Source organism: Mustela nigripes, chromosome 14 (genome assembly GCF_022355385.1).
Source record: "Mustela nigripes isolate SB6536 chromosome 14, MUSNIG.SB6536, whole genome shotgun sequence".
In the NCBI taxonomy this organism is placed as follows: domain Eukaryota; kingdom Metazoa; phylum Chordata; class Mammalia; order Carnivora; family Mustelidae; genus Mustela; species Mustela nigripes.
In genome coordinates, this window is record NC_081570.1 from 76,307,169 (window position 1) to 76,334,993 (window position 27,825).

Sequence of the window (27,825 nt, forward strand, 5' to 3'; positions counted from 1 at the left end):
TAATCAATACTTAACTTAAGCTTTCCTATATCCCTCAGAAGTTATCATCCCCATTATACAGATGGAAAACACAAGACTTTGGAGAATCATACCGTTAGTAAGTGATCAGCCTGAATCTGGTACACAAAGCTTATGTAGAGTTTAATAGTATATACGGACTCTTCCATTTTGGCTTGTACAAAATAGAAGTCCTCTCACCTCACTTCCTGAGACTCCAGTCTTAACCTTGAATCTGTCCAGTCCAGATACCCTCATGTTCTCACATCCTTCTTCAAGGTCCAGGAAGTTAAAAATCTTTCAATTCTGGCTCCAAAACAACTCTCAGACTTTTCCGCCCTTTCTACTCCAACTCTTCAGCACACTGCCCTTATTTCTCACCTAGGAAGCATTCTTCAGGGGCGCCTGGGTGGCTCAGTGGGTTAAGCCTCTGCCTTCGACTCAGGTCATAGTCTCAGGGTCCTGGGATCAAGCCCCGCGTCGAGCTCTCTGCTCAGCAGGGAGCCTGCTTCCTCCTCTCTCTCTGTCTCTGCCTGCCTCTCTGCCTACTTGTGGTCTCTCTCTGTCAAATAAATAAATAAAATCTTTTAAAAAAAAAAAAAGAAAGAAAGAAAGAAAGCATTCTTCATTCCCTATCCTGCCCCAACTTTTTTTTTCTCTTCTCTTGGGTGAGAAGAGAAAAGCTCCTAAGACAAACCACAATTTTTTCTCATAGTTGTTCCTTTTAGCTTATTTTCTACAATACCTACCTTGGATAAAAAGCTAGGACGTGAAAGAGAATGCTTTTGTTTGGAGCAAGTAAAGAGTTTTTGTGTGTTTGTTTTTCATTTAATGTTTTCACTTCCATCTTTATAATGATGCCTTTTGTTTTCTTGTTTTCTAGGAATGTTTACCCTTGCGGAAGTTGCTTCACTTAATGACATTCAACCAACTTACCGAATCCTGAAACCATGGTGGGACGTATTTATGGATTACCTGGCTGTCGTTATGTTGATGGTAGCCATCTTTGCAGGAACCATGCAACTTACCAAAGATCAGGTGGTCTGCTTGCCAGTATTGCCATCTCCTGTAAATTCAAAGGCACACACACCACTGGGAAATGCCGACGTTACCACCAATATCCCCAAGATGGAAGCAGCCACTGACCAAGACCAAGACGGGCGGACGGCAAGTGACATTTCCTTTGGCACATCTGCTGTGACACCTGACATACCTCTCAGAGCCACATATCCTCACACAGATTCGACAGTTCCAAATCAGGAGACAAAGAAGGAGAAGAAAGATCCAACAGGCCGAAAGACAAACTTAGATTTTCAGCAATATGTATTTATTAATCAGATGTGTTACCATCTGGCCCTTCCGTGGTATTCCAAGTACTTTCCATACCTTGCTCTCATACATACTATTATTCTCATGGTCAGTAGCAACTTTTGGTTCAAATATCCCAAAACATGCTCAAAAGTAGAACATTTTGTTTCAATACTAGGAAAGTGCTTTGAGTCTCCTTGGACTACCAAAGCATTGTCTGAGACGGCGTGTGAAGACTCGGAGGAAAACAAGCAGAGAATAACAGGTGCCCAGACTCTACCAAAGCATGTGTCTACCAGCAGTGATGAGGGGAGCCCGAGTGCCAGTACCCCGATGATCAACAAGACAGGCTTCAAATTCTCAGCCGAGAAGCCTGTGATCGAGGTCCCCAGCATGACCATCTTGGATAAGAAAGACGGGGAACAGGCCAAAGCCCTGTTCGAGAAAGTGAGGAAGTTCCGTGCTCACGTGGAAGACAGTGACTTGATCTACAAACTTTATGTGGTCCAAACGTTCATCAAAACAGCCAAATTCATTTTCATCCTCTGCTATACTGCCAACTTCGTCAACGCCATCAGCTTCGAGCACGTCTGCAAGCCCAAAGTGGAGCACCTGACTGGCTATGAAGTGTTTGAGTGCACCCACAATATGGCTTACATGCTGAAGAAGCTTCTCATCAGTTACATATCCATTATCTGTGTTTATGGTTTTATCTGCCTCTACACTCTCTTCTGGTTGTTCAGGATACCTTTGAAGGAATATTCTTTCGAAAAAGTCAGAGAAGAGAGCAGTTTCAGTGACATTCCGGATGTCAAAAACGACTTCGCATTCCTCCTGCACATGGTAGACCAGTATGACCAACTGTATTCGAAGCGCTTTGGCGTGTTCCTGTCAGAAGTCAGTGAAAATAAACTTAGGGAAATTAGCTTGAACCACGAGTGGACATTCGAGAAACTTCGGCAGCACGTGTCCCGCAATGCCCAGGACAAGCAGGAGCTCCACCTATTCATGCTATCCGGCGTGCCTGACGCCGTCTTTGACCTCACAGACCTGGATGTGCTGAAACTTGAACTGATTCCGGAAGCTAAAATTCCCGCTAAGATCTCTCAGATGACTAACCTCCAAGAGCTCCACCTCTGCCACTGCCCTGCGAAAGTGGAACAGACAGCTTTTAGCTTCCTCCGCGATCACTTGAGATGCCTTCACGTGAAGTTCACCGACGTGGCTGAAATCCCTGCCTGGGTGTACCTGCTCAAAAACCTTCGGGAGTTGTACTTGATAGGCAATTTGAACTCTGAGAACAACAAGATGATCGGGCTCGAATCTCTCCGGGAGCTGCGGCACCTTAAGATTCTCCACGTGAAAAGCAATTTGACCAAAGTTCCCTCCAACATTACAGATGTGGCTCCACATCTTACCAAGTTAGTCATTCATAATGACGGCACTAAACTCTTGGTACTGAACAGCCTTAAGAAAATGATGAATGTCGCTGAGCTCGAACTTCAGAACTGTGAGCTGGAGAGAATCCCCCATGCTATCTTCAGCCTCTCGAATCTGCAGGAACTGGATTTAAAATCAAATAACATACGCACCATCGAGGAGATCATCAGTTTCCAGCATTTAAAACGACTGACGTGTCTGAAATTATGGCATAATAAAATCGCTACCATCCCTCCCTCCATCACCCATGTCAAAAACTTGGAGTCACTTTATTTCTCTAACAACAAGCTCGAATCCTTACCCGTGGCAGTGTTCAGTTTACAGAAACTCAGATGCTTAGACGTAAGCTACAACAACATTTCCGTGATTCCAATAGAGATAGGATTGCTTCAGAACCTGCAGCATTTGCATATCACTGGGAACAAAGTGGACATTCTGCCAAAGCAGTTGTTCAAATGCATGAAGTTGAGGACTTTGAATCTGGGGCAAAACTGCATCACCTTCCTCCCTGAGAAGATTGGTCAGCTCTCCCAGCTCACTCAGCTGGAGCTGAAGGGGAACTGCTTGGACCGCCTGCCAGCCCAGCTGGGCCAGTGTCGCCTGCTCAAGAAAAGCGGGCTTGTTGTGGAAGATCACCTTTTTGACACCCTGCCACTCGAAGTCAAAGAAGCATTGAATCAAGACATAAATATTCCCTTTGCAAATGGGATTTAAACTGAGATGATCCATGTGCAGGAACACCGTCCTAGAGGGCAGACACTCACGTACAAGTTATTGCAAGATAATGCATTTTAGGAGTAGATACATCTTCAAAAATAAAACACAGAGAGGATGCATAGAAGGCTGATAGAAGACGTAACCGAATGTTCCCTGTTTGTAGTGTTTTCAGTCAATTCATTTCCAGATCTTTTCTCTTTTCTTTTTTTCTTTTGGGGAAAGGGAAGGAACGATTATAATCACTAATCTTGGTTTCTTTTTAAATTGTTTGTAACTTGGATGCTGCCGCTACTGAATGTTTACAAATTGCTTGCCTGCTAAAGTAAATGATTAAATGGACATTTTTCTTACTATACCACCCTTTTGGAGGTGTCTTGATTTACTTTGCCGCATCGGTGCGGAATATAGCTTTAATGCAGACCACTGAAAGACGCATCAGGTCACAACTTGAAAATTTGGATTAGCTAAAATCATTGATTTCCTTCCTCTTTTAATTTAGAGTGCCTCACATAGGCACTTCTTATCACATTGGGTTAGGGCTCCTGTTTCTGAGAATCCCATTTCAGAGATTTTACACTTTTGAGGGCCCAGAACACTGTGGGGGTGGGGGGTCATTTGTTTGTTTGTTTGTTTTAATAACAAGAAAAAATAAAAGAAAATGATATTTCCCTTACCAAGAGCTGTTTTCCTGTAGTCTAGAGTTACCATGAGACACATTTTTCTATCAATACTATAAGGTTGCCAATAAATAGAAAATGTTTTTAAAAAAATTAATTATAACCAAGACAAAATATTTTTTAATTATTTATTTGAGAGAGAGAGAGCACAGAAGTGCAGTAGGGAGGGGCAGAGGGGGAGAGAGAGAGAGAGAGAGAGAGAATCTTTAAGCAGACTCCCACTGAGAGGGGAGTCTAATATATATAAAGGAAAAAGTCTTATGTTTTATTGCTAGCACTTTCTCTGACTGCCTCCCCTAAACTCAAAAATCATGACCTGAGCTGAAACCAAGAGTCAGACGCTTAACCTACTGTACCACCCAGGTGCCCCCCAAGACAAAAATTTTAATGGCTTAGTGATTAATGTTTTCCAATATATCAACATTTGGAAGATAATACAAAATCAAAGCAATTATTAATTTTTGCCCTTTTCAGCTTTGGGGGGAAACATAGGACTTGTAGTTCATTGAGTTGGAAAACTGACTTTCTGTATTTATTTTAGCAACAGCTGTATTTCCTATGTTTGCCTGTGGCTAGGAAGGATCAGGTCCAGGGAAATGCTGGCAGAATGTACTGTATCTTAGATGATGATTTTCCTTTTTTAACCTAAAAATTGTCCAGATCCATTTCAGAAAATTTTTAAAAATCCCCTACCACCTGTTTAGGCATTGGCTAGCAGGTGTTTCTCAGCCTTTCTACAGATGTGTCTTTTAAAAAGAAGGGGACTCTTTGGCACTCTAGATGACAAAGTAATGTCCTCTCTCTAGGAGTTTGGACTCCTCTAATAAGACACAGGAGGGGCGCCTGGCAGACTCAGTCAGAAGAGCATGTGACTCTTGACCTTGAAGTTGTGAGCTTGAGCTCCACCTTGGGTTGAGTAGAGATTCCTAAAAATAAATAAACTTATAAAATGAAAGACTGGACACTCTCTTGTCATACCTTAGCATGACTTGAAGGGTCTTGTCAGAGAATGTGAGAAGACGGACTCACATCCTTTTCCTCCCAAAACTGGTCTCGGAGTCCTGGCTTGTTGCAAGTGGTGGTCTGTCTGTAAAGTTTATAATTACTCTCAGAAGTGGGATCACTCCCAGAGAAAGCCTTGGCCTCTGTGGCTGAATTAGAAACTGACCCCAGCTACAGCATCCCAGCCACTCTCTCTCCTCATAAAGGACGAGTTTATAAAATCTCAAGTTCAGAAAATTAGAGGACAAGGGCAAATTGGAGATATAGAAGCACACTGACGATTATGTCCGTACCTTCCATTTCTCTTCAGTATTCACTGATGTATTCAGTAGTATTATGCACCTACTCTGTGCCTACCTGGTCCAGAGAACTGGGAATTCACTGTTGGAATGAGTCTGAATCCTTGGCTGCTGGAGCTTTACTGCCATCAGCACCTTCAAGGTTAGTTGCGTTGACTTTGAGTTTACGGGAGGCAGTCAGAGAAAGTGCTAGCACTAAAATAGAAGACTTTTTCCTTTATACATAAAAAATGTCAAATGGGCAGGAACTGTTGGCAAGATGGGGGAGAGGATGTTAGTAATGCAAATTATACAAGTGATTGTAATGGTAATCTAGACGGCATATGGAATCTGTGAATGAACTGTGGTTGGGCGGGGACACACTTAGAGAGGAGCTTCCTCTAGGTTTTGCACTTAAAAACTCGGCCTGTAAACTCTCCTGAACGCGTCCTTCCCACCAGCCACACAGGGCGCTGTTCTCCCTGCATAGTAATGCCGGCATCAGACATGGGTACACCATTTTTAGAAGGATGCTTCAGGGGCACCTGGGTGGCTCAGTTGGGTAAGTGTTTGCCTTCGGCTCTGGTCATGATCCTGGGGTCCTGGGATTGAGCCCCACATTGGGCTCCCTGCTCAGCGGGAAGTCTGCTTTTCCTTCTCCCTCTGCTGCTCCCCCTGCTTGTGATCTGTCTCGTGCTGTGTCTCTCTCTCTCAAATAAATAATTAAATCTTAAAAAAAAAAAAAAAAAAAAGGATGCTTCATTATCTTGCTTGTGACATAAACAGGCCAGATCTTATGACCCTTGCTTTACAGCCTAGAAAACTCGTCTTTCTTTCTTAAAACAAGTGCGTGTTGTTTTTGAAAACAAAAATGGCAGGACTGCCACTGTTCGTCTTGTTTTTCAGAGAGATCTGTAGGAGCCGGTCTGTGTGACACTGCCAAGCTTGACAGCTGGCACTGCCCGTGGGCACCTGTTTCCTAATCAATACTTGGGGTTCAGTCGCTTAGAACTGATTGGCGTTACAGGTCTTCAAACAACATCAAGGGGGACCTTTTCTCTTACCCGAACTACTGTTGACTTTATCAGCCCTTAATGATTTCCTTGAACTCTGAAGAGTTCATGGTGAATTGGTTGAAGTGCCTCATCCCTTGCCACTGTTTGCAAATAGCAGTATTTTAAAAGAGGTGGCCCAAGAAATGCTGGTTCATCTATCAGACTTTAAATATACTTGGTCTTGGAGTCTCAACAAAACAGCAGATGAGATTATGGAGAAATACACCGTCAGTCCATGTGTTCAGGAATTTCCGTTGGCACTTGCATGCACCAGACATGGGAGAGAAGTTAGAATGCACGCGTTTTGGCTTACCGGGATTTTCGTATCTTTTTCCAAAGACCTCTGAACACCATCTGAAGAGAATTAATTTAAAGAATCTTTAAATGTTCTGTGTCTGTGTGAGTCCCACAAAGTCTGAGGTTTACTTTTGGCTGTTTGACTTTTTTCCCCCCAGCTTTCATTTTGGCTCAGTAGAGAAAAGTGACTTTTCTAGGGAGTCAGAAGAATGAACTGGGATTGTTATAGGGACCCCAGTCTTTGTAGTGGAGATTTAGCAGTTTAATAATAGGTAGAAAGAGTTCATTCTAGATAAGCTATGGCCAGCAGTTCTGCCCATTTGACACTTTTCATACAGAAAAGAAAAAGTCTAATACTTTTTTGCTAGCGCTTTCTCTGACTGCCTCCCCTAAACTCAGAGTCAACCAGCAACTGAGCTTGAAGTTGCTGATGGCAGTGAACTCCAAAGTGCCCTTGATACCGATGCCCAGTAGCTGTTTCCATTCACCTTGCTGAATAAGAGCCAGAGTGCTGGCCTCTCGCTAGGGTTTCTGGCAGCACTTGCGTCAGTAATTCATTCCAATAAAATGGTCCCTTTATCAACTGAATCCCCAAACAAAGGCTGTACTAACAAAAAGCCCTTTTTATGAAAAGAAGAAGGAGGGGGGAGAACTTTGGAAAACAGTTTTCAAATGTCCTCTAACTTGTGACTGACACGAGAAGTGGTCCCATCTGGTCCTGGCCAGCTGTGGCTCTCCTAGGACAAAAGCTCCAGGTACTCAGGGTAGCGTCTGCTGCTGGGGGAGGGGGCGGTACAGACCACAGCAGGGCCACAGACCATCACCTCTCAAGCCTGGGATAGCCTGAGGTGACAGCCATGCTGCCAACATGAGGGGAATAATAATCTTCTTGGTTCATAAATCTTAAACCCTAAAGGAGGACGCCTTCATTCTTCTGCCTCTGGAAATATGATGTATACATTGTCTTTCTCAGTGGAATGCACAAGATTGTTGGTGTAGTCAGTCCTGCGGGATTCGTCTTGTAGACTCAGGACCCACTGCTGTCCCACAGCTGGGGGCCCTCTAAGGGTTGAAACAGCCTGGCCCCACCTGCTGTTTCTATCATCAGTCCTTTCCTACTCCTAAGATTCCAGGCTCTGGAGTGACAGTGACTGGATTTGAATCCTGACTGCAGCAAACTACTTAAATTCCCTAAACCTCAGTTTCTTTATCTGTAAAATGGGAACAAGAAGAATATCTACCAATAGTGTTGTTTTGTTTTGTTTTGTTTTGTTTTGTTTTGTTTGTAAAGATTGAATGAGGCAATTCATTTAAGGCGCTGTGCCTGCCAGAGAGTAAGGACTCAATAACATTCCAGTGTCGCCATTGTTTTTATCCCCAACTATGACAGAGATTGCTAGTGTCTCCCACTATGCATTCTCTCTTTTCCTTGGTATGGATGCACACCTGGCAGCACAGCATAAAATATGCATAAGGTAAAATATGTCCCAATCTTACTTGGGGCTAGATGTGGCCATGTGACTAAATTCTAGCCAAAATAATAGAGGGGGGAATGTGCAATTTCTGGATTAGGCCCTGAAAGGGAAGGGCATGCCATCCCCTTCTCCATGGCTGCTGGTTAATTTGCAGGTTTTAGAAGTGAGCCCAGTGTAGACTGCAGAGGCAGGGCAACAAAGCAGGTATGGCCCAGCAGTAGGACAGTGGATCGGGCTCCTGGCAACTTCAAAGAGCAGGGTTACATAAAGGAGGAGTAAACTCTTGTCTTGTTGAAGCCTCTATTCCTTAAGGGTTCTCATTCATGCGAATCCCACCAAAGACTTCGCTACTCAAACTGCTGTGCAGGGAACTTCTCAGAAATGCAGAATCTCAGATCCTTACCCAGACCAATGGATTCAAAGTCTCTATTTTAACAAAATGATACCCAGGTGATTTATAGGCATAGTAAAACCTGTCCTAAAGAACACACCTGTCAAGAACAAGTCAGCCGGTCACTATCAGGAGCTGGGAAGAGGACGGTGCTGGTGACGGGTGTTTGTACCACCAGTGGGTTCTGCCTCTCTCACTGGGCTCTCCTTGGGGAAGAGTTGGGTTTTTGCTGGTGCTTGTGGCTTATACCAATTTCCATGCCTCCCTTCTGCTCCTGCCAGCAACCGTAGCATTCATATCACTATGGTAACCATAGGAAGGGAACATGGTAGTCACGCTGCTTTTGTTGACTGCTTGAAGAGGTGGTGGGAATAGAGATCATTCTCTCAGGAGTCTGAGGCTTTTGAAAGTCCTATAACTGTTCCAATGACATCCGTGCCTGTGCTCAGACCATAGATATCCTTCCACAAGTCCAGGTAGCTAAACTACTCTATTGCATTGTTTCACCTTCAGACTGGGCGTCTGGGTTTAGCTGCTTAAAGTTCACTCAACCATGGGATAACATGCTCATTTGAGCCTTTCCAGAATGTCCCTGGGAAACAGCCAAATCGCCTGGCACGGAAATTGGCTGGAGTCATTTCAGGGGAAGACCCGCCCAAAAGACTCACCCAGGTGTTAAGCCAAGCTGTGTATAAACTGTAAAGAAACCTATGTTTTCAATTTTCCACCGGGGAACTCTAATTCAGTAGTAGCCCCATAATTCAGGACTTTGAACCAAAGTACTGCCTGAATGGAAATCTCGTCAAAATCTATCTCCAGGGGTTTAACCCAAATCTTCCCACGACTTAGGCCTGCCAGCTCTTTTTCTGGCTTGGGTGGTGGTGGAAACTGCTGGTCACCAGCCAGACGACAATCCTGCATCCTTCATCATCTTGAAGATGGTGATTAAATCACTCATCATCTCCTCTTCACCAGGATGTTGTGAAGATTATGCCCAGAGACAGTGCCCAGAGCTCACTGGAGATAAATGGTGAGCAAACACAGTCTGCTATTAATTTATCATCACGCTAGGCAGCAAATTCAGTCCAAGTCAGTATTTTCATTCTGGCCTGTGAAGTAGTCAATGCATATACAAGATTACACCTTCCACTTCGCAGTTCGAAGTAACCGTTATCATTTAGGGGATTGTGTGTTTCAGGTCTCCATGTCCGAAGGTGAAAGAAGACCTTTGGACATGGAATGGACAATATAAGTATTGTCCAATATAAGTAGCAATAAGAGCTCAGACTGTATACTAGATGGGCCCTTGACTTTGACTTACTTGTCACAGCAAACCTGGGAGGTGTGGATCATCCCCATTTGACAGAGGAGGAAACTGAGGTTTTAGGCAGCCTTCCCCGGGTCACCCAGCCAGCAGGAGACAGGGGCACTGTTAGATAATGTGCATAGTTTATCTCATTCGAGCCTCGCCAGACCACCAAGAGAATCAAATATCCCCATTAAAGAGGTGAATAAACGGAGTCAGACCGGCTCTAGTTCCACATTGTAAGCAGCAGACAGCCGCCTCAAACTCAAGTGTGAGCAGAGCCAGAGCTATGCTCTCCCACCAAACTACACGGCACATGTCTGGTGCTCTGTCAGCACTTCAGAAAGAGGTTGTGAAAGCTGTGTTGACATCTGGTTATGTAAATCTGCCCCAAGCTAAGGTTTTCCTTCATTCTTTAGTAATAGAGGTTTTTGATGTGTCTCAGCATCTGTCCTGAGCGTTCCGACTTGTTTCCTCCATTCGGCTGTCTGACAGTCATGAGAGGGCAATCCACCCAAGGTAACGTAATTATCTCCCCTCGCTAAATGTTCAAGGCATGACCGTCTTTACTCATAGTCGTTTACTCAGAAATGAGAAAGCTCTGTCTTAACCACTTGATGCAGAGAGTAAATGTGGTGAAGAGTGACATTCAACAGGTCCAGAAAGGTGGGTGCAGGAAAACACTGTAACATTTGCTGGGCCCTCGGGGCAGATGTGACTTTTCTTTCCAGCGTGGCATTTCAGACAGATTCTCAAGCTGTTACCAACCCAGGCGGCACCCGGCGCCTGCATCTCCTGACCTTTATTTTTACTGGAGCTCTTTCTTCTGTTGACGGTCACTGTACTCCACCATCTGGGCTAGGACAAGAATCAGATATTTGTGGTCCCTGGGGAGAAAGAACCAGTTTTACTGGAAGAAATTGTTTAGAAGAAAGAATGTAAAAAGTTGAGGAAACTAACATTCCCACCCCTTCCGGCGCCCCTCCTTTGGATTTACATTTCAAACCCCCAAACTGTTGTTGTTGTTGTTGTTTTTCCCCTTGGCCTTTCTTATCCTTTGTAATTGTTCCTTATTTATTGTAATTTATTCTAATATCTTACCTAAAGTGAGCTCGGGGGTGCCTGGGTAGTTCAGCGGGTTAAAGTCTCTGCCTTCCGCTCAGGTCATGATCCCAGGGTCCTGGGATGGAGCCCCGCATCTCATCGGCTCTCTGCTTGGCAGGGAGCCTACCTCCCTCTCTCTCTCTGCCTGCCTCTCTGCCTACTTGTGATCTCTGTCTGTCAAATAGATAAATAAAATATTTTAAAAATAATAATAATAGGGACGCCTGGGTGGCTCAGTTGGTTAAGCGGCTGCCTTCGGCTCAGGTCATGATCCCAGCGTCCTGGGATCAAGTCCCACATGGGGCTCCTTGCTCAGCGGGAAGCCTGCTTCTCCCTCTGCCTCTGCCTGCCACTGTGTCTGCCTATGCTCACTCACTCTGACCAAAAAAAAAAAAAAAAAAAAAAGTGAGCTCAATTTGCCAGAGAGTAAATTTTAACCAAAACATGAAATTCCATTTGGAAATCGTGTGTTCTGTATTGTCGACCCCTCGTAAAAGTGAGCAGAGCTCTTAACAAGATAAAACAGCTAATATAGACAATATAAGCAGAAGACTCTTCTCATTCACCAGGACTAAATTTAGAGTTAGTGGTGACCAAGAAAGTATGCAGATGGAGCAATCAGAAGGAGCCCAGAGGAGGCCTGGAAAAAGGTGGGGATGTTTTAAAATATTGTAAACAGTTATTCTATTATTTACAGAATAAAATTAGCCCAATGACACATCTAGGTATGGCCTCAGTTCTTCCAGCAGCCAGAGCTAAAGACATGGGAAACAACACCGGCGCTCAGTGACAGTGAATCAGGACCCTGGTGCAGCTGCTTTTGGGAAGATTGCAAGAGGTAGCCCACTAACTACTCAAACTGAGTTCTTCCTTGCTAGAACTTAGTTGCTTTTTTGATTGTATGAAATGAAATTAATCCTTGGCCTCAGCTTTGATTCCCCGCTTATAAATAGAGCCTTCTGCCAATAGTTTAACCACTTGCTCTTTGTCCCTGGGACTGAGAAACTGCGGAGTGTGGTGGTGAGAGCTCCAGCTTCTGGAACTGCCCTGGAGGCAAGTTACTTCACATGGGTGTGCTTCTGCTTCCTCATCTGTGAAATGAGGTTAAAGACACTGTTCACCTCATGGCATTGTGTGGATTTGGTGAGTTAACACACATGAAGCACTTAGGAAGGTGTCTAGCATGTTGGGTGCTTAATCAATTTTAATGGTTTGCATTAATGAAGGTTCTAAATATTTGGAGGATATGTCCATAGGCAAAGAAAAAAAAATCTGGAAAATAAAGCTATTCAAATGTAATATTATGCTAGAGCTAAGAAAATAGACACTGCCCAAGTAGGAACAGATTGTGCCTTTCTCTCCTTTCAAAAGTCAGCAATGGCAAGTCACTGGGGACTTAATGTCTCACAAGCAGCTTTTCATACATTCATTAACTTGTTTATTTTGTTCAGCAAATCAGAGTAGCCAGACTATGTATTATTAGGAACCCTCTTCGGTTGGTTATGAATGTTTCTAAGTAGTTCTCTAAGCGTGGGTCAGACTCGATGACCCATCTGGCCAAAGGCCTGAAGACAGATTTCTGAAGAATAACTAGCTGCAAAGAACTGTGTCTTAGGCTCATTTATTGAGTCCTTGATAAGGAATGTTGACTCTTTTAATTGTGTAAAGGATAAGGAATTGGTTACTGATATAGGGGAGGACAAAAAATTGTTTTCCCTCCACCCATCTTAGGTTTGATGAAGTCCCAGAACCTAGGTCAGGTTCGGTGGGGTGAGGAGGTTCGGAGCCGACGACTAAAGAAAGAATTCTTAAGACGTCGTTGGTGCAAAATGGTGGTTTATTAAAGCACGGGGACAGGACCCGTGGGCAGGAAGAGCTGCTGCCCCGGGTTGTGAAGGTGGGCATGTTATATACCCCACGGTTGAGGGGAGGTGGTGAAGGGATGGGAGGTTTCAACAGAGTTCTCACATGCTAGGGGGGGCCTACAAGGGGTGGGGGGGGGAGTCTTTGCCCTTATGGCCTGATCAGTGTCGTCTTTAGGTCAGGCATTAACATCAAGATAATTGGGAGATTCTTGGTGGAGCATTATGATCCAGCTATCATTTACATTCCCTTCTACCCCAGTCTCCTCCAGTTTATGGTGGGAGGGAGACATTAGGGCTTCAGGAACCAAGAGTTATTTGCCTCTGGAAATTTGTGCTATTGATCAGGTAACCTCCCTGTTTAGGTCTCTAGGACATCTTGTAGAGCAAGGGAGATTCCTGTTCTGCAGGATTGCGATCCCTGCAAGTTAACGATTTATCGTTTTATGGCAGTCAGGGGTGCCTGAGGAATGCTACACATATGGAGGGGAGCGGGTGAAGAGGGGTGCAAGGCGCCAGCTTTTGCTTTGTCCTCAGCCAGCCTCCTGCTCCCTCATCAGGTTCATTGAGCTGGCCCTGAAAGTTAGACTGACAAAAGACACTAACAAGAGGAAATCAACAGATGTTTATTAACAAGTGTATGGTACATATGCACAGGGGCACCCAGAGATGAGTAACTGAAAGGGATAGATGGAATTGTGTTGGTATTGCATTTTTTAAAAATTCTTGTGTAACTGAGATACGTCAGATTAGTTTCAGTTGTACAGTAGTGATTCAACTGTTCCATACATTACTCAGCGCTCATCATGATATGCATACTGTTAAGTCCCTTCATGTATTTCACCCATTCTCCCACCCACCTCCCATCTGGTAACCACCAGTTTGTTCTCTGTGTTTTAGTCTGGTTTTGTTGTTGCTGTTGTTGATTTGTCTCTCTCTCTTTTTTTTATTTTTATTTTTATTTTTTTCAAGATTTTATTTATTTATTTGACAGATAGAGATCACAAATAGGCAGAGCAGCAGACAGAGAGAGAGGAGGAAGCAGGCTCCCCGCTGAGCAGAGAACTCTGGGATCATGACCCGAGCCGAAGGCAGAGAGGCCTTAATCCACTGAGCCACCCAGGTGCCTCTCTCCTTTTTCTAAAGATGTATTTATTTATTTGAGAGAGAGCATGTGAGCAGGGTAGAGGGCAGAGAGAGAGGGAGAGAATCTCAAGCACACTCCCTGCTCAGAGGGGAGCCCAACTTGGGGCTTAATCCCACAGCCCTGAGATCATGACCTGAGCTGAAACCAAGAGTCAGATGCACAAACGACTGAGCCACCTAGGCTCCTCATCTCTCCTTTTCTTTTCTTTTTTTTTTTTTTTTTAAGTAAGCTATATACCCAAGGTGGGGCTTGAGCTCATGATCCGGAGATCAAAAGTCACAGACTCTTTGTTTGTCTCTTTTGTTCATTTATTTGGTGTCCTAAATTCCAAATATGGCCAAAATCCATGATATTTCTTTTTCTCTAACTGACTTACTTCACTTATACCCTCTAAGTCCATCCATGCTGTTGCCCCAAGATTTCATCCTTTTTTATGGCTGAGTAATATTTCATTGTATATGTATACCACATCTTCTTTCTCCATTCATTTATTGATGGACACTTGAGTTGCTTCCATAATTTGGCTATTGTAAATAATGCTGCAATAAAAATTGTGGTGCATATATCTTTTCGAATTAGTGTTTTCATATTCTTTGGGTAAATACCCACTGGATCATACAATAATTCTATTTTTAATTTTTTGAGGAAATTCCACACTGTTTTTCATAGTGGCTGCACCAGTTTGCATTCCCACCAACAGTGCACGAGAGCTCCTTTTGCCCCCACGTCTTCTCCAATACTCATCATTTGTTGAGTTTTGATTTTAGCCATTCTGACAGGTGTGAAGTGTTGTTTCATTGTGGTTTTGATTTGCATTTCTTTGATGATAAGTAATATAGAGCATCTTTTCATGCGTCTATTGGCCATCTGTGTGTCTTATTTGGAGAAATGTCTACTCATGTCTTCTGCTCATTTTTTAATTATATTATTTGTGTTTCTTTGGTGTGAGTTGTATAAGTTCTTTACATATTTTGGATATTAACCCTTGTATAGGATATGTCATTTGCAAATGTCATCTCCCATAATATGTTGTCTTTTTGTTTTGTTGGTTGTATAGCATATTAACAGAAGAACAATATATGTTTAGTGAAGTGTCAAAGAAACAAAAGGACTTTGAGCTTCTATGGGTGGCAAATTGTGAAAAGGCAAATGTATGGGGAAATGAATGATAAATAAGAGGTAATTTTAGCAAAGATTGTTTTGTAGATTTCTCTGGTGCTATCTCTGAGCTTATGATAAGGGTCTAGAGTTGTCTCCAGTGATTAACTTCTTCCTGGTAGAGAGAAGAGACAGGGGACGTTTGGAAATTTACATCCTACTTTTAGGGAAATAGGTGTGGGCAGAAAGCTTTTTTTAAAAAATCTGCTTCCCCTCAATTGCCTTCAGCTCAAAATAATCCTTATACCAAAGTGGCGTATTTTGGGATGGCATATTCTGGGCCCCACCCTCCTCTGGGCTGATCTGATTTTGCATTTCTTTTTCATTAACTTGAAACTTGCCCTAAGACAGGTCAGTGGGGCTGAACATAGTCAAATTTTTCTAATCTATTGAAGAAGAAAAAAAAAAATCACTGTATCAGAAATAATTGGTCATTGTTTCCTTCAAAGAGTTTTTATAAAATACCTGATCCTTGAAATGCCAAATTTACAGAACAGATGATTAAGGGGGTGGTCATTCACAAAACACAAAGAATCTTTCCTTCTGTTCAGCAGAGTTAGTTCCTCTAGAACTCAGAAAAAGAAGTGGGTTATACGTAATATTTATGAAATGCATCTGTTGCTTATAGCAAAGCACATTTGCACTTTAAACAGAATGCTCATTTAAAAAGTCCAGGCTTGCATTGAGCATCCTTGTCTATTCATCCATCCCTCTGCCAGCCAAAGAAGAAGAAAAAAAAAAAAAGTGAATGGGTGTTTGCAAGACAACACAACTCATCCAGTCTTTCCATCGCCCTTTGAACTCCGCCAATCTCAGTCCACACTTAGATATAAACGATGGCGCGATGTAAAGTGTTATCTGAGAGCCTGTGAGATCTCAGCTTCGCTTGAAGGTTCAGCTCAATTTGTTACATGTTTTTGAACCAGACACAGATCATGAGGTATACGCAAAGCTTAAGCCTTCATTTTATTATGTCAACGATCCACCTTCCACAACGTGGTCTCTGATTTAAAGATCCCCTTTAGAATTCAGCTGTACTAACAAAGAAGAGGGGTGAGGAGGGGAGAGTAGGGTGCAGCCTAACAGGTCAGTTCATTCATTTCTTCAAGGAATCATCTGGCTCTTGGCCTACAGAAGCAGGGCAATGTGCTGAGTGCTGCGGTAAATCAGATTTACCGCAGATTCCTTTCAAGGAAGAAATCAGATTCCTTTCAAGGAAGAATTCAGTCCATGGTTTAGTCTCTGTTCTTGCCCCATATTCGGCTCCCCGCCCCCATCTTTGGCCCAGCTCCGTTCCAGAGAGCTGCAGTTCCCCAGTGGGAGAAGAATCAGAGCACAGGACAAATCCTCAAAGAGTCCAAGGCCAGTGGCCCGATGAGACTGGTACTTCTCATCAGCTGCAACCCATCACCCCCACCAACGGCCACCCCCCCTCTGCCTCTCCCTGCTTTTCTCTGTGCCCACATGTTGGCATTAAAGGACACAGCTTGTACTTGTTAGCTGGCTCTCATGGAGTCTTCTAAATGGCCTGTGTCTTTTTCGTCTTTTTCTCTGATTACAAAAGTAACACATGTTCATTGTTACATAAAAGTCAAATATTACAGAAATGCATGGCTTTTGAAAGCATACCGCTCCATCCCTCCAAACTCTGCAGACTTTCCTTTTAACTTCAAGTAAAAGACAAAGCCTTTCAAGGGCCTACTGATCTGCATACCCTTTCCCTCTCTACCCCAACTCAGGGCCCTATTTCCTGTGCTCTGGCATTACAGCCTTCAGCTCGCCTGCATTTCAGCACCTTTATCCCAGCTGTTGCTTCTGCTGGAATGTTCTCCTGCAGATATCTGCGTGGCTTCTGTCTTAGTCAGCTTGGACTGCCATAACAAAATACCATAGCCTGGGTGACTTAAACAACAGAAATGTATTTTCTCACAGCTCTGGAGGATCTCAGTGCAAGATCAAAGTTCTAGCCAATTTGGTTTCTAGTGAGAACTCTCTTCCTGGCCTGCAGACAACCGCCTTCTTGCCGTGTCCTCACATGGCCTCTCCTTGGTGAGTGCTCACAAGCTCAGTGAGCCTCCGGGACTTCCTTAGAGGCCCCATCTGCAAACACAGCCCCTGTGGAGGATATTATTTCTCACAATTCTGTGGGTTTGCTCGGTTCCCTGGGGTCATTGAAGAGCTGCAATCATCTGAACCCAGGGGTGTGCTAATGGCCTTCCCCCCATGCCTGGGCCTCAGTCTGCTGGTATGGGGCCTCTCTCTTCAGGAAAATCCCATTCGTTTATGGTCTAGTCCATCACAAATGTTGGACTAAGATCAAGAATGGAAGCTTTGGGGCTCCTCCAGGCCTGGGTTCCTGATGAACAAGTCAGGGACAGCACACCCCATGGCAAGAAGATGGGGACACATTACAGTCTGACAGCTCAGGTGTCACGACCATAACAATCTGCCACAGGCTCCGATGACAAGTTGCCCCTCCACTGTTACTTTCTTTCACAGCTATTATCCCTGCTGAACAAATGGCAAATATGACACCAAGAGAGCTTTTTGCCCATTTTTGTTCACCATCGTTTCTCTGTTGCCTAGAATTGAACCTGACCAACGGTGGGTGCTTAATAATGATTTGTTAAGTTCCTGGAAACATTCATTTGAAAATGTTTTGAAGCCCTTCATCTTTAACAGCTTTAGGACTGTGGACATGCTTCTACTGTTTTTTGTTGTTGTTGTTGTTGTTATTGTTTAAAAAGCACTTTCCCATAAAAATATCCCATATTCTACTTTTCACAACAACCTCATGAAGCAGGTGGTGTAAGTATCATCACTCCCACTTCATAGATGAGGGGGAAGAGGCCTAGACATGGCGAGTGTCTTGGCCCAGGTCACATGCATGATAGGAAGAGAGCTTCTGATTTCTGGTGCCAGGGTTCCCACCAGCCAGCATGCAGCCTTTCAGGTGCAATTGAGAAACTCACCCTCTGCCTCCCATAGTTTCCTCCCCCTGGGACTTTGTGGTTGAGGAGTTCTGTAGGATAAATAGTTTTGGCTACCCAACTGGCTGCAGACCATGAGGTCTACCAGTGAGAAGAAGTGTTATCTCTTTGAAATCTCCCTCTGGAGGTCAAGACCTAAAGTTCTCAATGATCCAGAGCCATCAAGACACTAAAAGGTAAGGGTATCGGGACCTGTCTCTGTGGACCTTGCCCTGGACGGCACTGCACTGTTTGTGTAAAGTTAAACTTTAAATCTGCGTGTCTAACTGGTGGTTGCCAGGTGGTTCTGGTCTGAACAAGCCTTGGTTTAGCCTGTAGGGAACAGAAAACAGTTGCCTTCCAAGCTTTAGGCTGCTATTCCATTCAGAGAAGCTTTGGCTAATGAGGATACTTTCACCTCAAGGGGAAATCACAGCAGATGGAGAAAGTACTCAACTCTGTATATTCAAATAGTTCATGGTGGTTTAGAGGGTAGAGAGGAAGGTCATCATCTCATTTAAGAAAAGCCCCTTGAGAGAAAGCTTGCAGACCATAGCCAGAAGCAAGTTAGAGGTTAGAGTAAAAGCAGTCATTTTTAAAGTAGGAAGTTTTCTCCTTTCTGCCTCATTCTTCCTCTTAACCTGTGATGGTGTTTTTTATTTGCTACTTAATGTCATTCTAAATTACAATGTTACATCATGATCATACAATGTACCTTTCATCTTTATATTATGAAATGACCTTTTCTCTTTCTTTTTTCAGTTGAGGTATAGTTGACACACCTGTTACGTTAGTTTCAGGCGTCCAACATGGTGACTTGACAAGTCTGTACGTTATATTGTGATCGTGACAAGGGAAGCTCCCATGTGACAGCAGACAGCACTATTCCAGTAACACAGGCTCTATTCCCTATGCTGTGCCTTTCATTCCTGTGACTTCTTCATTCCATAACTGAAAGCCTGTGTCTCCTACTTCCCTTCACCCATTTTGCTCACCTCCTTCAATGTACATTTTAAAGACCAATATAAGAGTATTATTAAACTTACATGCCAAATAGTTTCTATCTCGTGGCTCAGACACACATGCAGGTTTGGTTCTCTACCAGGAGAGTGGAAGTGCCAGACAAAACTAACTCAATGTTTGGATTTCATCAGATCACACACACACACACACACGCAGACACACAGACACACATTCCATCAACACTGCCTTTGGTTACTGACGAGGAAGAAAAGACTTGAAAACAGGAAGAACTTTGGGTTTTCATCTTTCCTTTTCTTTCTATGTTATCATATTTTGCACAGGTGGTTGACTAATTCAGGGAAGTAACATGAATAAGAAAGGATATGATAGGGTTCTTCAGTCATTTGTTAAGTAACTAACATTCTTTACATTTAGAGCACCATTACTTTCTTTCTCCATTCAAATCAAATTCTGGTTCAACTGGGGAGCCAGTGCTCTCAGGACTCTGGATGCCCATCCCCTCTTCACAGACAGAATTCACTTACCTTGTCCTTGCCTTGAGGAGTACTGAACTCCCGGGCACTGTGGAGATCCCTGGTAACGCTGTGCTCATGGGACATCAAGAATGTGACATGCAAATGGATCAGTGAGGACACGGAGACACTCATACCTATCTCCTCCACTCACACACATGCTCCTGGTCCCGTCAATGTATAAAATCCAAGTTCAAAGATAAAATTATTAAAAACCTCAGAAGGCAACAGCAGAGCATTAAACTAGGTGGGTGTGGTGTGACTAAATAACTCTTGCATTCTTTTTTTTTCTTTTTTTAAAGACTTTTTTTTTAGTTATTTTTATTAACATATAATGTATTATTTGCCCCAAGGATAAAGATCTGTGAATCATCAGGCTTACACACTTCACAGCACTCACCATAGCACATACCTTCCCCAGTGTCCATAACCCAGCCACCCTCTCCCTACCCTCCCCTCCACCCCCACCCCACTCCTTTTTTGAAGGAGGTGAGCAAAATTGCTACCCCCTCAGTGTGTTTTGTGAGATTAAGAGTCTTTTATCGTTTGTCTCCCTCCTGATCCTATCTTGTTTCATTTTTTTTCCTTCCCTACCCCCACAATTCCCCACCCTACCTCTCAAATTCCTCATATCAGAAGGAAGACTTTATTTTTAAGTAACCTCTACACTCAACGGGGTGCCCAAATGTAGAACCCCGAGATGAAGAGACTCATGCTCTACTGACTGAGCCAGCGAGCCAGCCCCCAGCTCTTGCACTCTCCATGCAGGCCTTCCTTGTTCCTTGCTCTGCACACCAAGGGGAGGGATGGCATGCTCTAACAGACTCCCTTCCAACTGTGCTCCCCAATGTTCTCACCACACAGCATCTATCTTTGGCCAGGAGAGTGTTAACATTTGTTTATAGAGTTACCCATCCTAAAAGAGATGAGGAAAAGGAACCATTTTTTTTCTTAATTCATTCAGTAAGTATTGATTGCCTACTGTTTGCAAGGCACAAACTTCCGATGTTTAATTACCTAATTTGACTCTCAGTAGAAATGCACTTAACATGAGGAAGTCTCCATAAAGTCTCAATAGTATAGGCTTTGGGAAGCTTCCACGCTGGTGAACACCTTCACCTATTTCGGAGGATGAAGCACTTGGAACCCTCCCTGACAGTATCCTATGTACGTCTTTATCTGGCTGTTCATATGTGTCCTTTATCACATCTTTTTTTTTAATATTTTATTTATTTATTTGACAGACAGAGATCACAAGTAGGCAGAGAGGCAGGCAGAAAGAGAGAGAGAGGAGGAAGCAGGCTCCCCACTGAGCAGAGAGCCCAATGTGGGGCTCGATCCCTGGACCTTGCGATCACGACCTGAGCCGAAGGCAGAGGCTTTAACCCACTGAGCCACCCAGGCTCCCCCTTTATCACATCTTTTAATAACCTGGCAAATGTATATAGTTCCTTGAGTTCTATAAGCTGTTCTGCTAATAATCAAATCCACGGGGTGGAGGTCATGGGGACCTCTAATTGTAGTTACATAAAACAGAAGTTGTGGGTAACCTGGTGACCCTACTATATAAAATTGGCATTTGAAATGGGGGGCCGTCCATTACTTACTTACCTTTTACCTGATCTGATGCCATCTTCAGGTAGATGTCAGAATTGAGATAACTTGTAGGACACCCAGCTGGTGTTACAGAATTGCTTGATATTGGGGGCGGGGGGACACACATCTGGTCTCAGAGGCATCATAAACATAATTGTCGTGTGAGAAAAAGTAGAAACATGGGACGGAGGTTTTTGACTATACACATGTTGTTAACATACTTTTTTCCTTCCTAATGACTCTTAATTGGTGATATATTCCTGACAGTACAATAGGAAATATAAAGCGTCCATCTTCAGTGTTCTACAAACTGTAGAATTCACACCACACTGGAAGCCCACTGTAATCTTGTCTTACTTACCTCTGTGATCCTATCCTTGGCAGTCCTGTGCAATCCATTTCATTTATTATCCTGCATCTTCCAAGGCCAGCCATTCTTCTCTCCTTCCCTCCGTCCCTCTCTCCTTCTTTTCCTCCTTTCTGTCCTTCCCTCCTTCAGATTTAAGTTGTATTTGAATATTCATTTATCTATCAAATATGTATGGATGAGATAGGCTAGGTGGGAAAACAGTAGGGGACAACATAAACATGGCCCCTGGTTTTCACAGAGCTAACACTCTGGTGGAGAAAAACCAATAAAGGGATTAGTTAACAAATATTTTCATCTAAAGGTAACTGCCAGGGCGCCTGGGTGGCTCAGTGGGTTAAGCCGCTGCCTTCGGCTCAGGTCATGATCTCAGGGTCCTGGGATCGAGTCCCGCATCGGGCTCTCTGCTCAGTGGGGAGCCTGCTTCCTCCTCTCTCTCTGCCTGCCTCTCTGCCTACTTGTGATCTCCCTCTGTCAAATAAATAAATAAAATCTTTAAAAAAAAAAAAAATAAAAATAAAGGTAACTGCCAGCGCATCTGGGTGGCTCAGTCAGCTAAGCATCTGACTCTTGGTTTCAGCTCAGGTCATGATCTCAGGGTCATGGGATCGAGCAGCACGTTGGGCGTGCTCAGTGGGAAGTCTGGTTGGGATTCTTTCTTTCTCTCCCTCTGTCCCTCCCCACCCTACTCTCTCTCTGAAATAAATAAATAAATCTTTAAAAAAATAAAGTTAACTGCCATCAGAAAAAAAAAAAAAAAACCAAATACAGGGGTGCCTGGGTGGCTCAGTGGGTTAAAGCCTCTGCCTTCAGCTCAGGTCATGATCTCAGGGTCTTGGGATCAAGCCCCGGTGGTGGGCTTGATCTGCTCAGCAAGGAGCCTACTTCCCCCTATCCTCTCTCTCTGGCTGCCTCTCTGCCTACTTGTGATCTCTGTCTGTCAAATAAATACAATCTTAAAAAAAGAAAAAAACAAAACAAATACAAGGTGTAATGGCAAGTGATCTGGGAAGCTAATTTGGATTGAGGGTCAGCTAAGCCTTTCAGAGGAGGTAATAAACTAGACCTTCTCTAACTATAATTTGCATATGAATCAAGTGGTTTGAGTGCAGATTATAATTTAGTAGGTGGGGGTTGTGCCTGGGATTCTTTCTTTTCTTTTCTTTTTAATTTTTTATTTTTTGTAAACATATAATATATTTTTATCCCCCGGGGTATAGGTAGGTGAATCTCCAGGTTTACACACTTCACAGCACTCACCATAGCACATACCCTCCCCAGTGTCCATAACTCCACCCCCTTTCCCCCAACCCCCCTCCCCCCAGCAACCCTCAGTTTGTTTTGTGAGATTAAGAGTGGGATTCTTTCTTATAAGGTCCCAAGTGATCCCTCTGGTGCTAGTCCTTGAAGCACCTGTGGGGTAGAAAGGACAATGAGAAGAATCTAAAGAGACCTCCAGAAAGAATAAACAGCATTTGCATAGGTGCGGAGGTGAGAAAAAGTTTGACGTTTGGGTTAGAGAAATACTGTTTGATAGAGGCTAGGAGCAGTGAGTAAGGGAGAGGAATACACAAGAAGGTCAAAGAAGTAGGCCAAATCATGCAGGGCCTTCTAGGCCAGAAAGTCTCATTTTATTTTAGTGTAATGGGAGACACAGAAGATGTCCAGGGGATGAAGAGTAATGGTGTAGGAAAGACGTTAGGGTTTGAGGCTGACGGCGAAGAAAGAACTCTTGAGATATCTTTGGTGCAAAAAAGGTGGTTTTATTAAAGCACAGGCATAGGACCTGTGGGCAGAAAGAGTTGTACTGGGGTCCTGAGAAGTGGCCCATTACATACTTTCAAGTTGGGAGGAGGTTAGGGATAGTGTAAGTCTCTAAGGAATTTTGGAAACAAAGTTTCGGGGACCTTGAGGGGGCTAGCTATTGATGGGAAAAGGTCATTTATTACTGCCTAATAAAACCTGAGTCATGAGACCCTTCGGATGTTTATCAATGCATTGTTTGCTTGGGGGATGATTGCCAACATGTATCTTGGTGTGGGTGTGGAGTGGGCGGTAGAGATAAAGAAAGTTTCTGAAGCAGTTTTTGTATGTTAAAACAGACTTACAGGATCCTGGGGTTTGGGATAAGATTGTCTTTTGGCTTAGCAAAGTATCAATATTGAAGCAGTTGTGTCCCTGGAGGAAAGTCTCTCTGCCTGTTTCAAAGACTTGTCAATGGGCTGTAGGTAGTAAGGAAACATAATAATTTTTCTTCTGCTTTTGTTTCCCATATCAAGTAACATGATCAGATTTAAGCTCTTGAAGGTAAACCTGATAACTATGGCAATAATGCATTTTAGGGGAGCGGGTAGCGAGAGAAGAAGGAGAAGAGATTTTAGGAAACCAGAGTGGCAGTCCTCATGTGGGATGTTGCTGGCTGGGACCTGGACTGCAGCAATGGACATCGGGAGCAGGAGTCGGCTTGGATGGTGATACAGCGGCAGAGCCGAAGGACAAGTGCCTGAATCAGATATAGGGGAGACGGGAAAGGGAATTAAGGAAGTCACCTGGATTTATGTTCTGATCGATAAATACCAGGTGACACCATGTCCTCAGATGTAAACCCAAAGCAAAAACAAGAAAATCAAAACTTGTATTTTTGGTAAATTGAAAAGGGAAAATCATCTAGAATGATTCTTACTTCTAAAGCCTCTGTTTGGGGGTGCGTGGATGGCTCAGTGGGTTAAACTTTTGCCTTTGGCTCGGGTCATGATCTCAGGGTCCTGGGATTGAGCCCCGCATCCGGCTTCTCTGCTGGGCGGGGAGCCTGCTTCCCTTCCTCTCTCTCTGCCTGCCTCTCTGCCTACCTGTGATCTCTGTCAAGTGAATAAATAAAATCTTAAAAAAAAAAAAAATACAGCCTCTGTTTGTGTGCGTACTGGTGTAAATTTCATTTAGAATCTGACATTAGAATCAAGGCAGAAGGGCCAATGCGACTGAGAATTCCTTCCCTCCCTCCCTCCTTGCTCTCTTTCTCTCTCTCTCCTTTCCTCTCTCCTCCCTTCCTTCCTTCTCTCTCTTTCTCTCTCTTTCCTTCTTTCTACCTTCTTAGCCACTCAGGGTGCTCTCTCTCACAAAGCCACTCTCCTCCTCCCTCTCACAAAGGAAGAGAAGAAAGATCATCAGTGATGGATGTCAGTGGTAGGGGCGCCTGGGTGGCTCAGTTGTTAAGGGTCTGCCTTCAGCTCAGCTCATGATCCCAGGGACCTGGGATTGAGCCCCACCTTGGGCTCCCTGCTCAGTGGGGAGACTGCTTCTCCCTCTCCCTCTGCTGCTTTTGCCTGCTTGTGCTCTCTTGCTTTCTCTGTCAAATAAATGAAAATAAAAATCTTAAAAAAAAGAAGAAGAAGAAAAAAAGAATGTCAGTGGCAGAAGCAACAGTAAGAGACAGTTTAACCCTCAGGAGAGAACACTACCTCTTTTCCCCATGGTTTCCAGTGCTCTACATGATCAGGGAAACTTCTCTAGTAACTATAGAAATGATGCCTGAAAATATGATCTTGCATCTGAAAATTCAGAAACATTTGGTAATGTATCATTTTATTCTTATTTTTTAAAAACATTTTATTTATTTATTTGACAGAAATCACAAGTAGGCAGAGAGGCAGGCAGAGAAAGAGGGGGAAGTAGGCTCCCTGCCAGAGCAGAGAACCCGATGCGGAGTTTGATCCCAGGACTCTGAGATCCTGACCTGAGCCAAAGGCAGAGGCCCAACCCACTGAGCCACCCAGGCACCCCAGTAATGTATCATTTTAAAGAAAAAGAGAGAAGCAGTGGCTACCCTGATAGGTGATGGAGGTTCTCTGGCAGACAAAATTTTGCATTATAATGTAAGTTAAATAGACTCTTTTGCCTAAGCCTGGAATTTTCCCATGGAAGTTGATTTCTTAGAACAGGGATGAATGGAAAGTTAGGGTATTTCTAAAGACCTACCAGTAAAATAGCAGTGTTTTACCCTCAGAGACTGCTCCTTTTTGGATTCCCATGAATAATTTCTGTCATTTGAAAGAGTTTAAGAAAAAGTTACATTTTCTTTTTCCAGTTGAGCCTCTTTTAATACATTTTCTGGTACCATTAAAATACTCATATATTTCCTCCTGGAAGAATGTTAAGATTGAATTATTGTTCAAATCCTTTTTTTTTTTCTCTTTTAAAGTTATTTTTCCTTCAAGAAGTTTCTTTGTCACTGTCAAGGTTAAGTGAAGTCACTAGTGAATGAAAGCATAGAAGGAATTTGGAATGCTTTTCTGTAAACCCCAGTGACCTATCCCATGAGAATCCCCTGTAGGGCTCAGGGTTTTTAGGATAAATCATTTTGGGAAAATGTTTTCTTCCTTTAGTGTTAGGTTGACAAGGCAAAAGAAATAATACTGTTTGTGTCAACCTTTCTCAAAGCAGGTTATAGAAACCATGGGAATTTCTACCTGAATGGTACAGAATTGCATTTTTATCACTCAATACTGCACATAGCAGATACTCAGTAGATGTTAATGTTAATTGAATTACATTGAATTCCAAGAATCTTCTAGAAATCTTAGATTGGTTTCTTTCATCTTGCTGATAGTGAGCTGGAAATGGAGGGGGACAAGTCTAGCCCCTAGGCAAAGAGACACATGTTGGTTAGGAATCTCACAATTTCCTTTGAAATTGAAGATGTCAGTTTCTGAAGGACGCTTCATAGATCAAGGCCCTGAATCCATAAACATTCCCTTTGCAATTATCTTGCTACTTCTACAGGCGAACTTTTAAGTTTTTATTTACTGCTGTGGCAGGATAAAAAGTGATCCTCCCCGCCCCCGCCCCATCTGGGGAGAGATTTGGGGATCAACAAATTCTATCATAGGAAGTAAACAAACATCCTCAACTAACAAGGGACTTTTGTGATGAAATAAATCCAGGAAGGAAACAAAAACTACTTTACCACAATAATGCCAAAGTTTTCATCATAGGGCCAGGTGAAAAACATGTTAGTGCCTGAAAAATACTTTGCTCCTGTGTTACTGGCCTACATTATCTTTGGAAGATGAGTAATACTGACCACGGAGAGACATCTGTCCTTAGGTAATTCAGGATGAAACTTGCCTCTGTCTGCAGACTTCACTGCCTAAGAGGGGAGAAGCATTGAGGGTCCCCATGTGTTCTACTACATGTCCGGCCCATGTTTGTTCTGTGTGAGAGCTAGCAGCAGGCTGGGCAGAGGAAGTCTTCCATTAAGCATCCAGCTGAAGCCCAAGGCATTAATTTTGCACTTAAGAAGAGACAGCAGCAACTTGGGACTGCTTCCTCTTGTAAAGAATCGGAGCAGTTTTCTGTGGCAAAGGGATGGGGGTGTTACCTAGGCAACTTAGAGGATGTGAGGAGGATGACAGAGGCCTGGGGAGGCACATCCATGTGGTATATAGGTCCCAGAGGCTCAGTGTGGGCCCCTGTCCTATCTGCTCCTCTCCACCTTTCCCCACAAGGTCATAGCGAACAGGTTACTAAGACAGGATATCACTACTGGTTCTCCTACTAGGAATGATTTTGCAGCCCTCACAGAACTTTTTTGGTTACACTTTTGTCAGTGTTCAGGGGGTGTTTAGGCCCACAAAATTGGGTGTGGATGTGTTTAGGAAACACAACTAACTTGCCAGGTGAACCTGGGTAGAGATGGGTCTAACAGGGACCCACTCCAGACTCTCCCCTAACTAAGATAAAAGGGAGTTTACAAGCCAGCAGACTGCCCCCGCAAATTATCAGACAAGATGTCTACTTTGGCTTGGTCCCCCTCTTCAAACGTTAGCAAAGCCCACATACTTCATAGTTCATGTGACATTTAATCATGACTATAGATGCTGGGCACATTATGGCATGAGTATTCTTTCTATAAATGCTAATTAAATGCTCCACTTTAAAAAAAAAAAAGATTTATTTATTTATTTATTTATTTATTTATTCATTCATTCATTCATTTATGATAGATCCAGAGAGAGCACAAGCAGGGGCAGAAACAGAGGGAGAGGGAGAAGCAAACTCCCTGCTGAGCAGGGAGCCTCATGTGGAGCTCGATTTTATGACCCTGGGATCATGACCTGAGCCGAAGGCAGACACAACTGACTGAGCCACACAGGTGTCCCTAATAAAACGCCTTTAGATGGTAGA

The 27,825-nt window shown here is 43.5% G+C and overlaps 1 protein-coding gene and 1 non-coding gene across 7 annotated transcripts in view; one reads left to right on the forward strand and one right to left on the reverse strand.

The window, feature by feature from the left end:
• Positions 1-3,817, forward strand: part of LRRC8D (leucine rich repeat containing 8 VRAC subunit D) — a 120,233-nt gene extending 116,416 nt beyond the window's left edge. For all 6 annotated transcript variants that reach the window (XM_059375346.1, XM_059375349.1, XM_059375347.1 and 3 more), the window contains one exon: positions 881-3,817. In XM_059375346.1, the coding sequence (XP_059231329.1) occupies positions 883-3,459 (2,577 nt within the window). In that variant the 5' untranslated portion in view covers positions 881-882 and the 3' untranslated portion in view covers positions 3,460-3,817. The remainder of the gene's footprint in view (positions 1-880) is intronic.
• Positions 3,818-24,964: 21,147 nt separating this feature from the next.
• LOC132002408 (small nucleolar RNA U3) lies at positions 24,965-25,186 on the reverse strand. The gene has a single exon (XR_009399886.1). It is a non-coding gene; the product is annotated as a small nucleolar RNA U3 (small nucleolar RNA).
• Between the last annotated feature and the right edge of the window lie 2,639 nt (positions 25,187-27,825).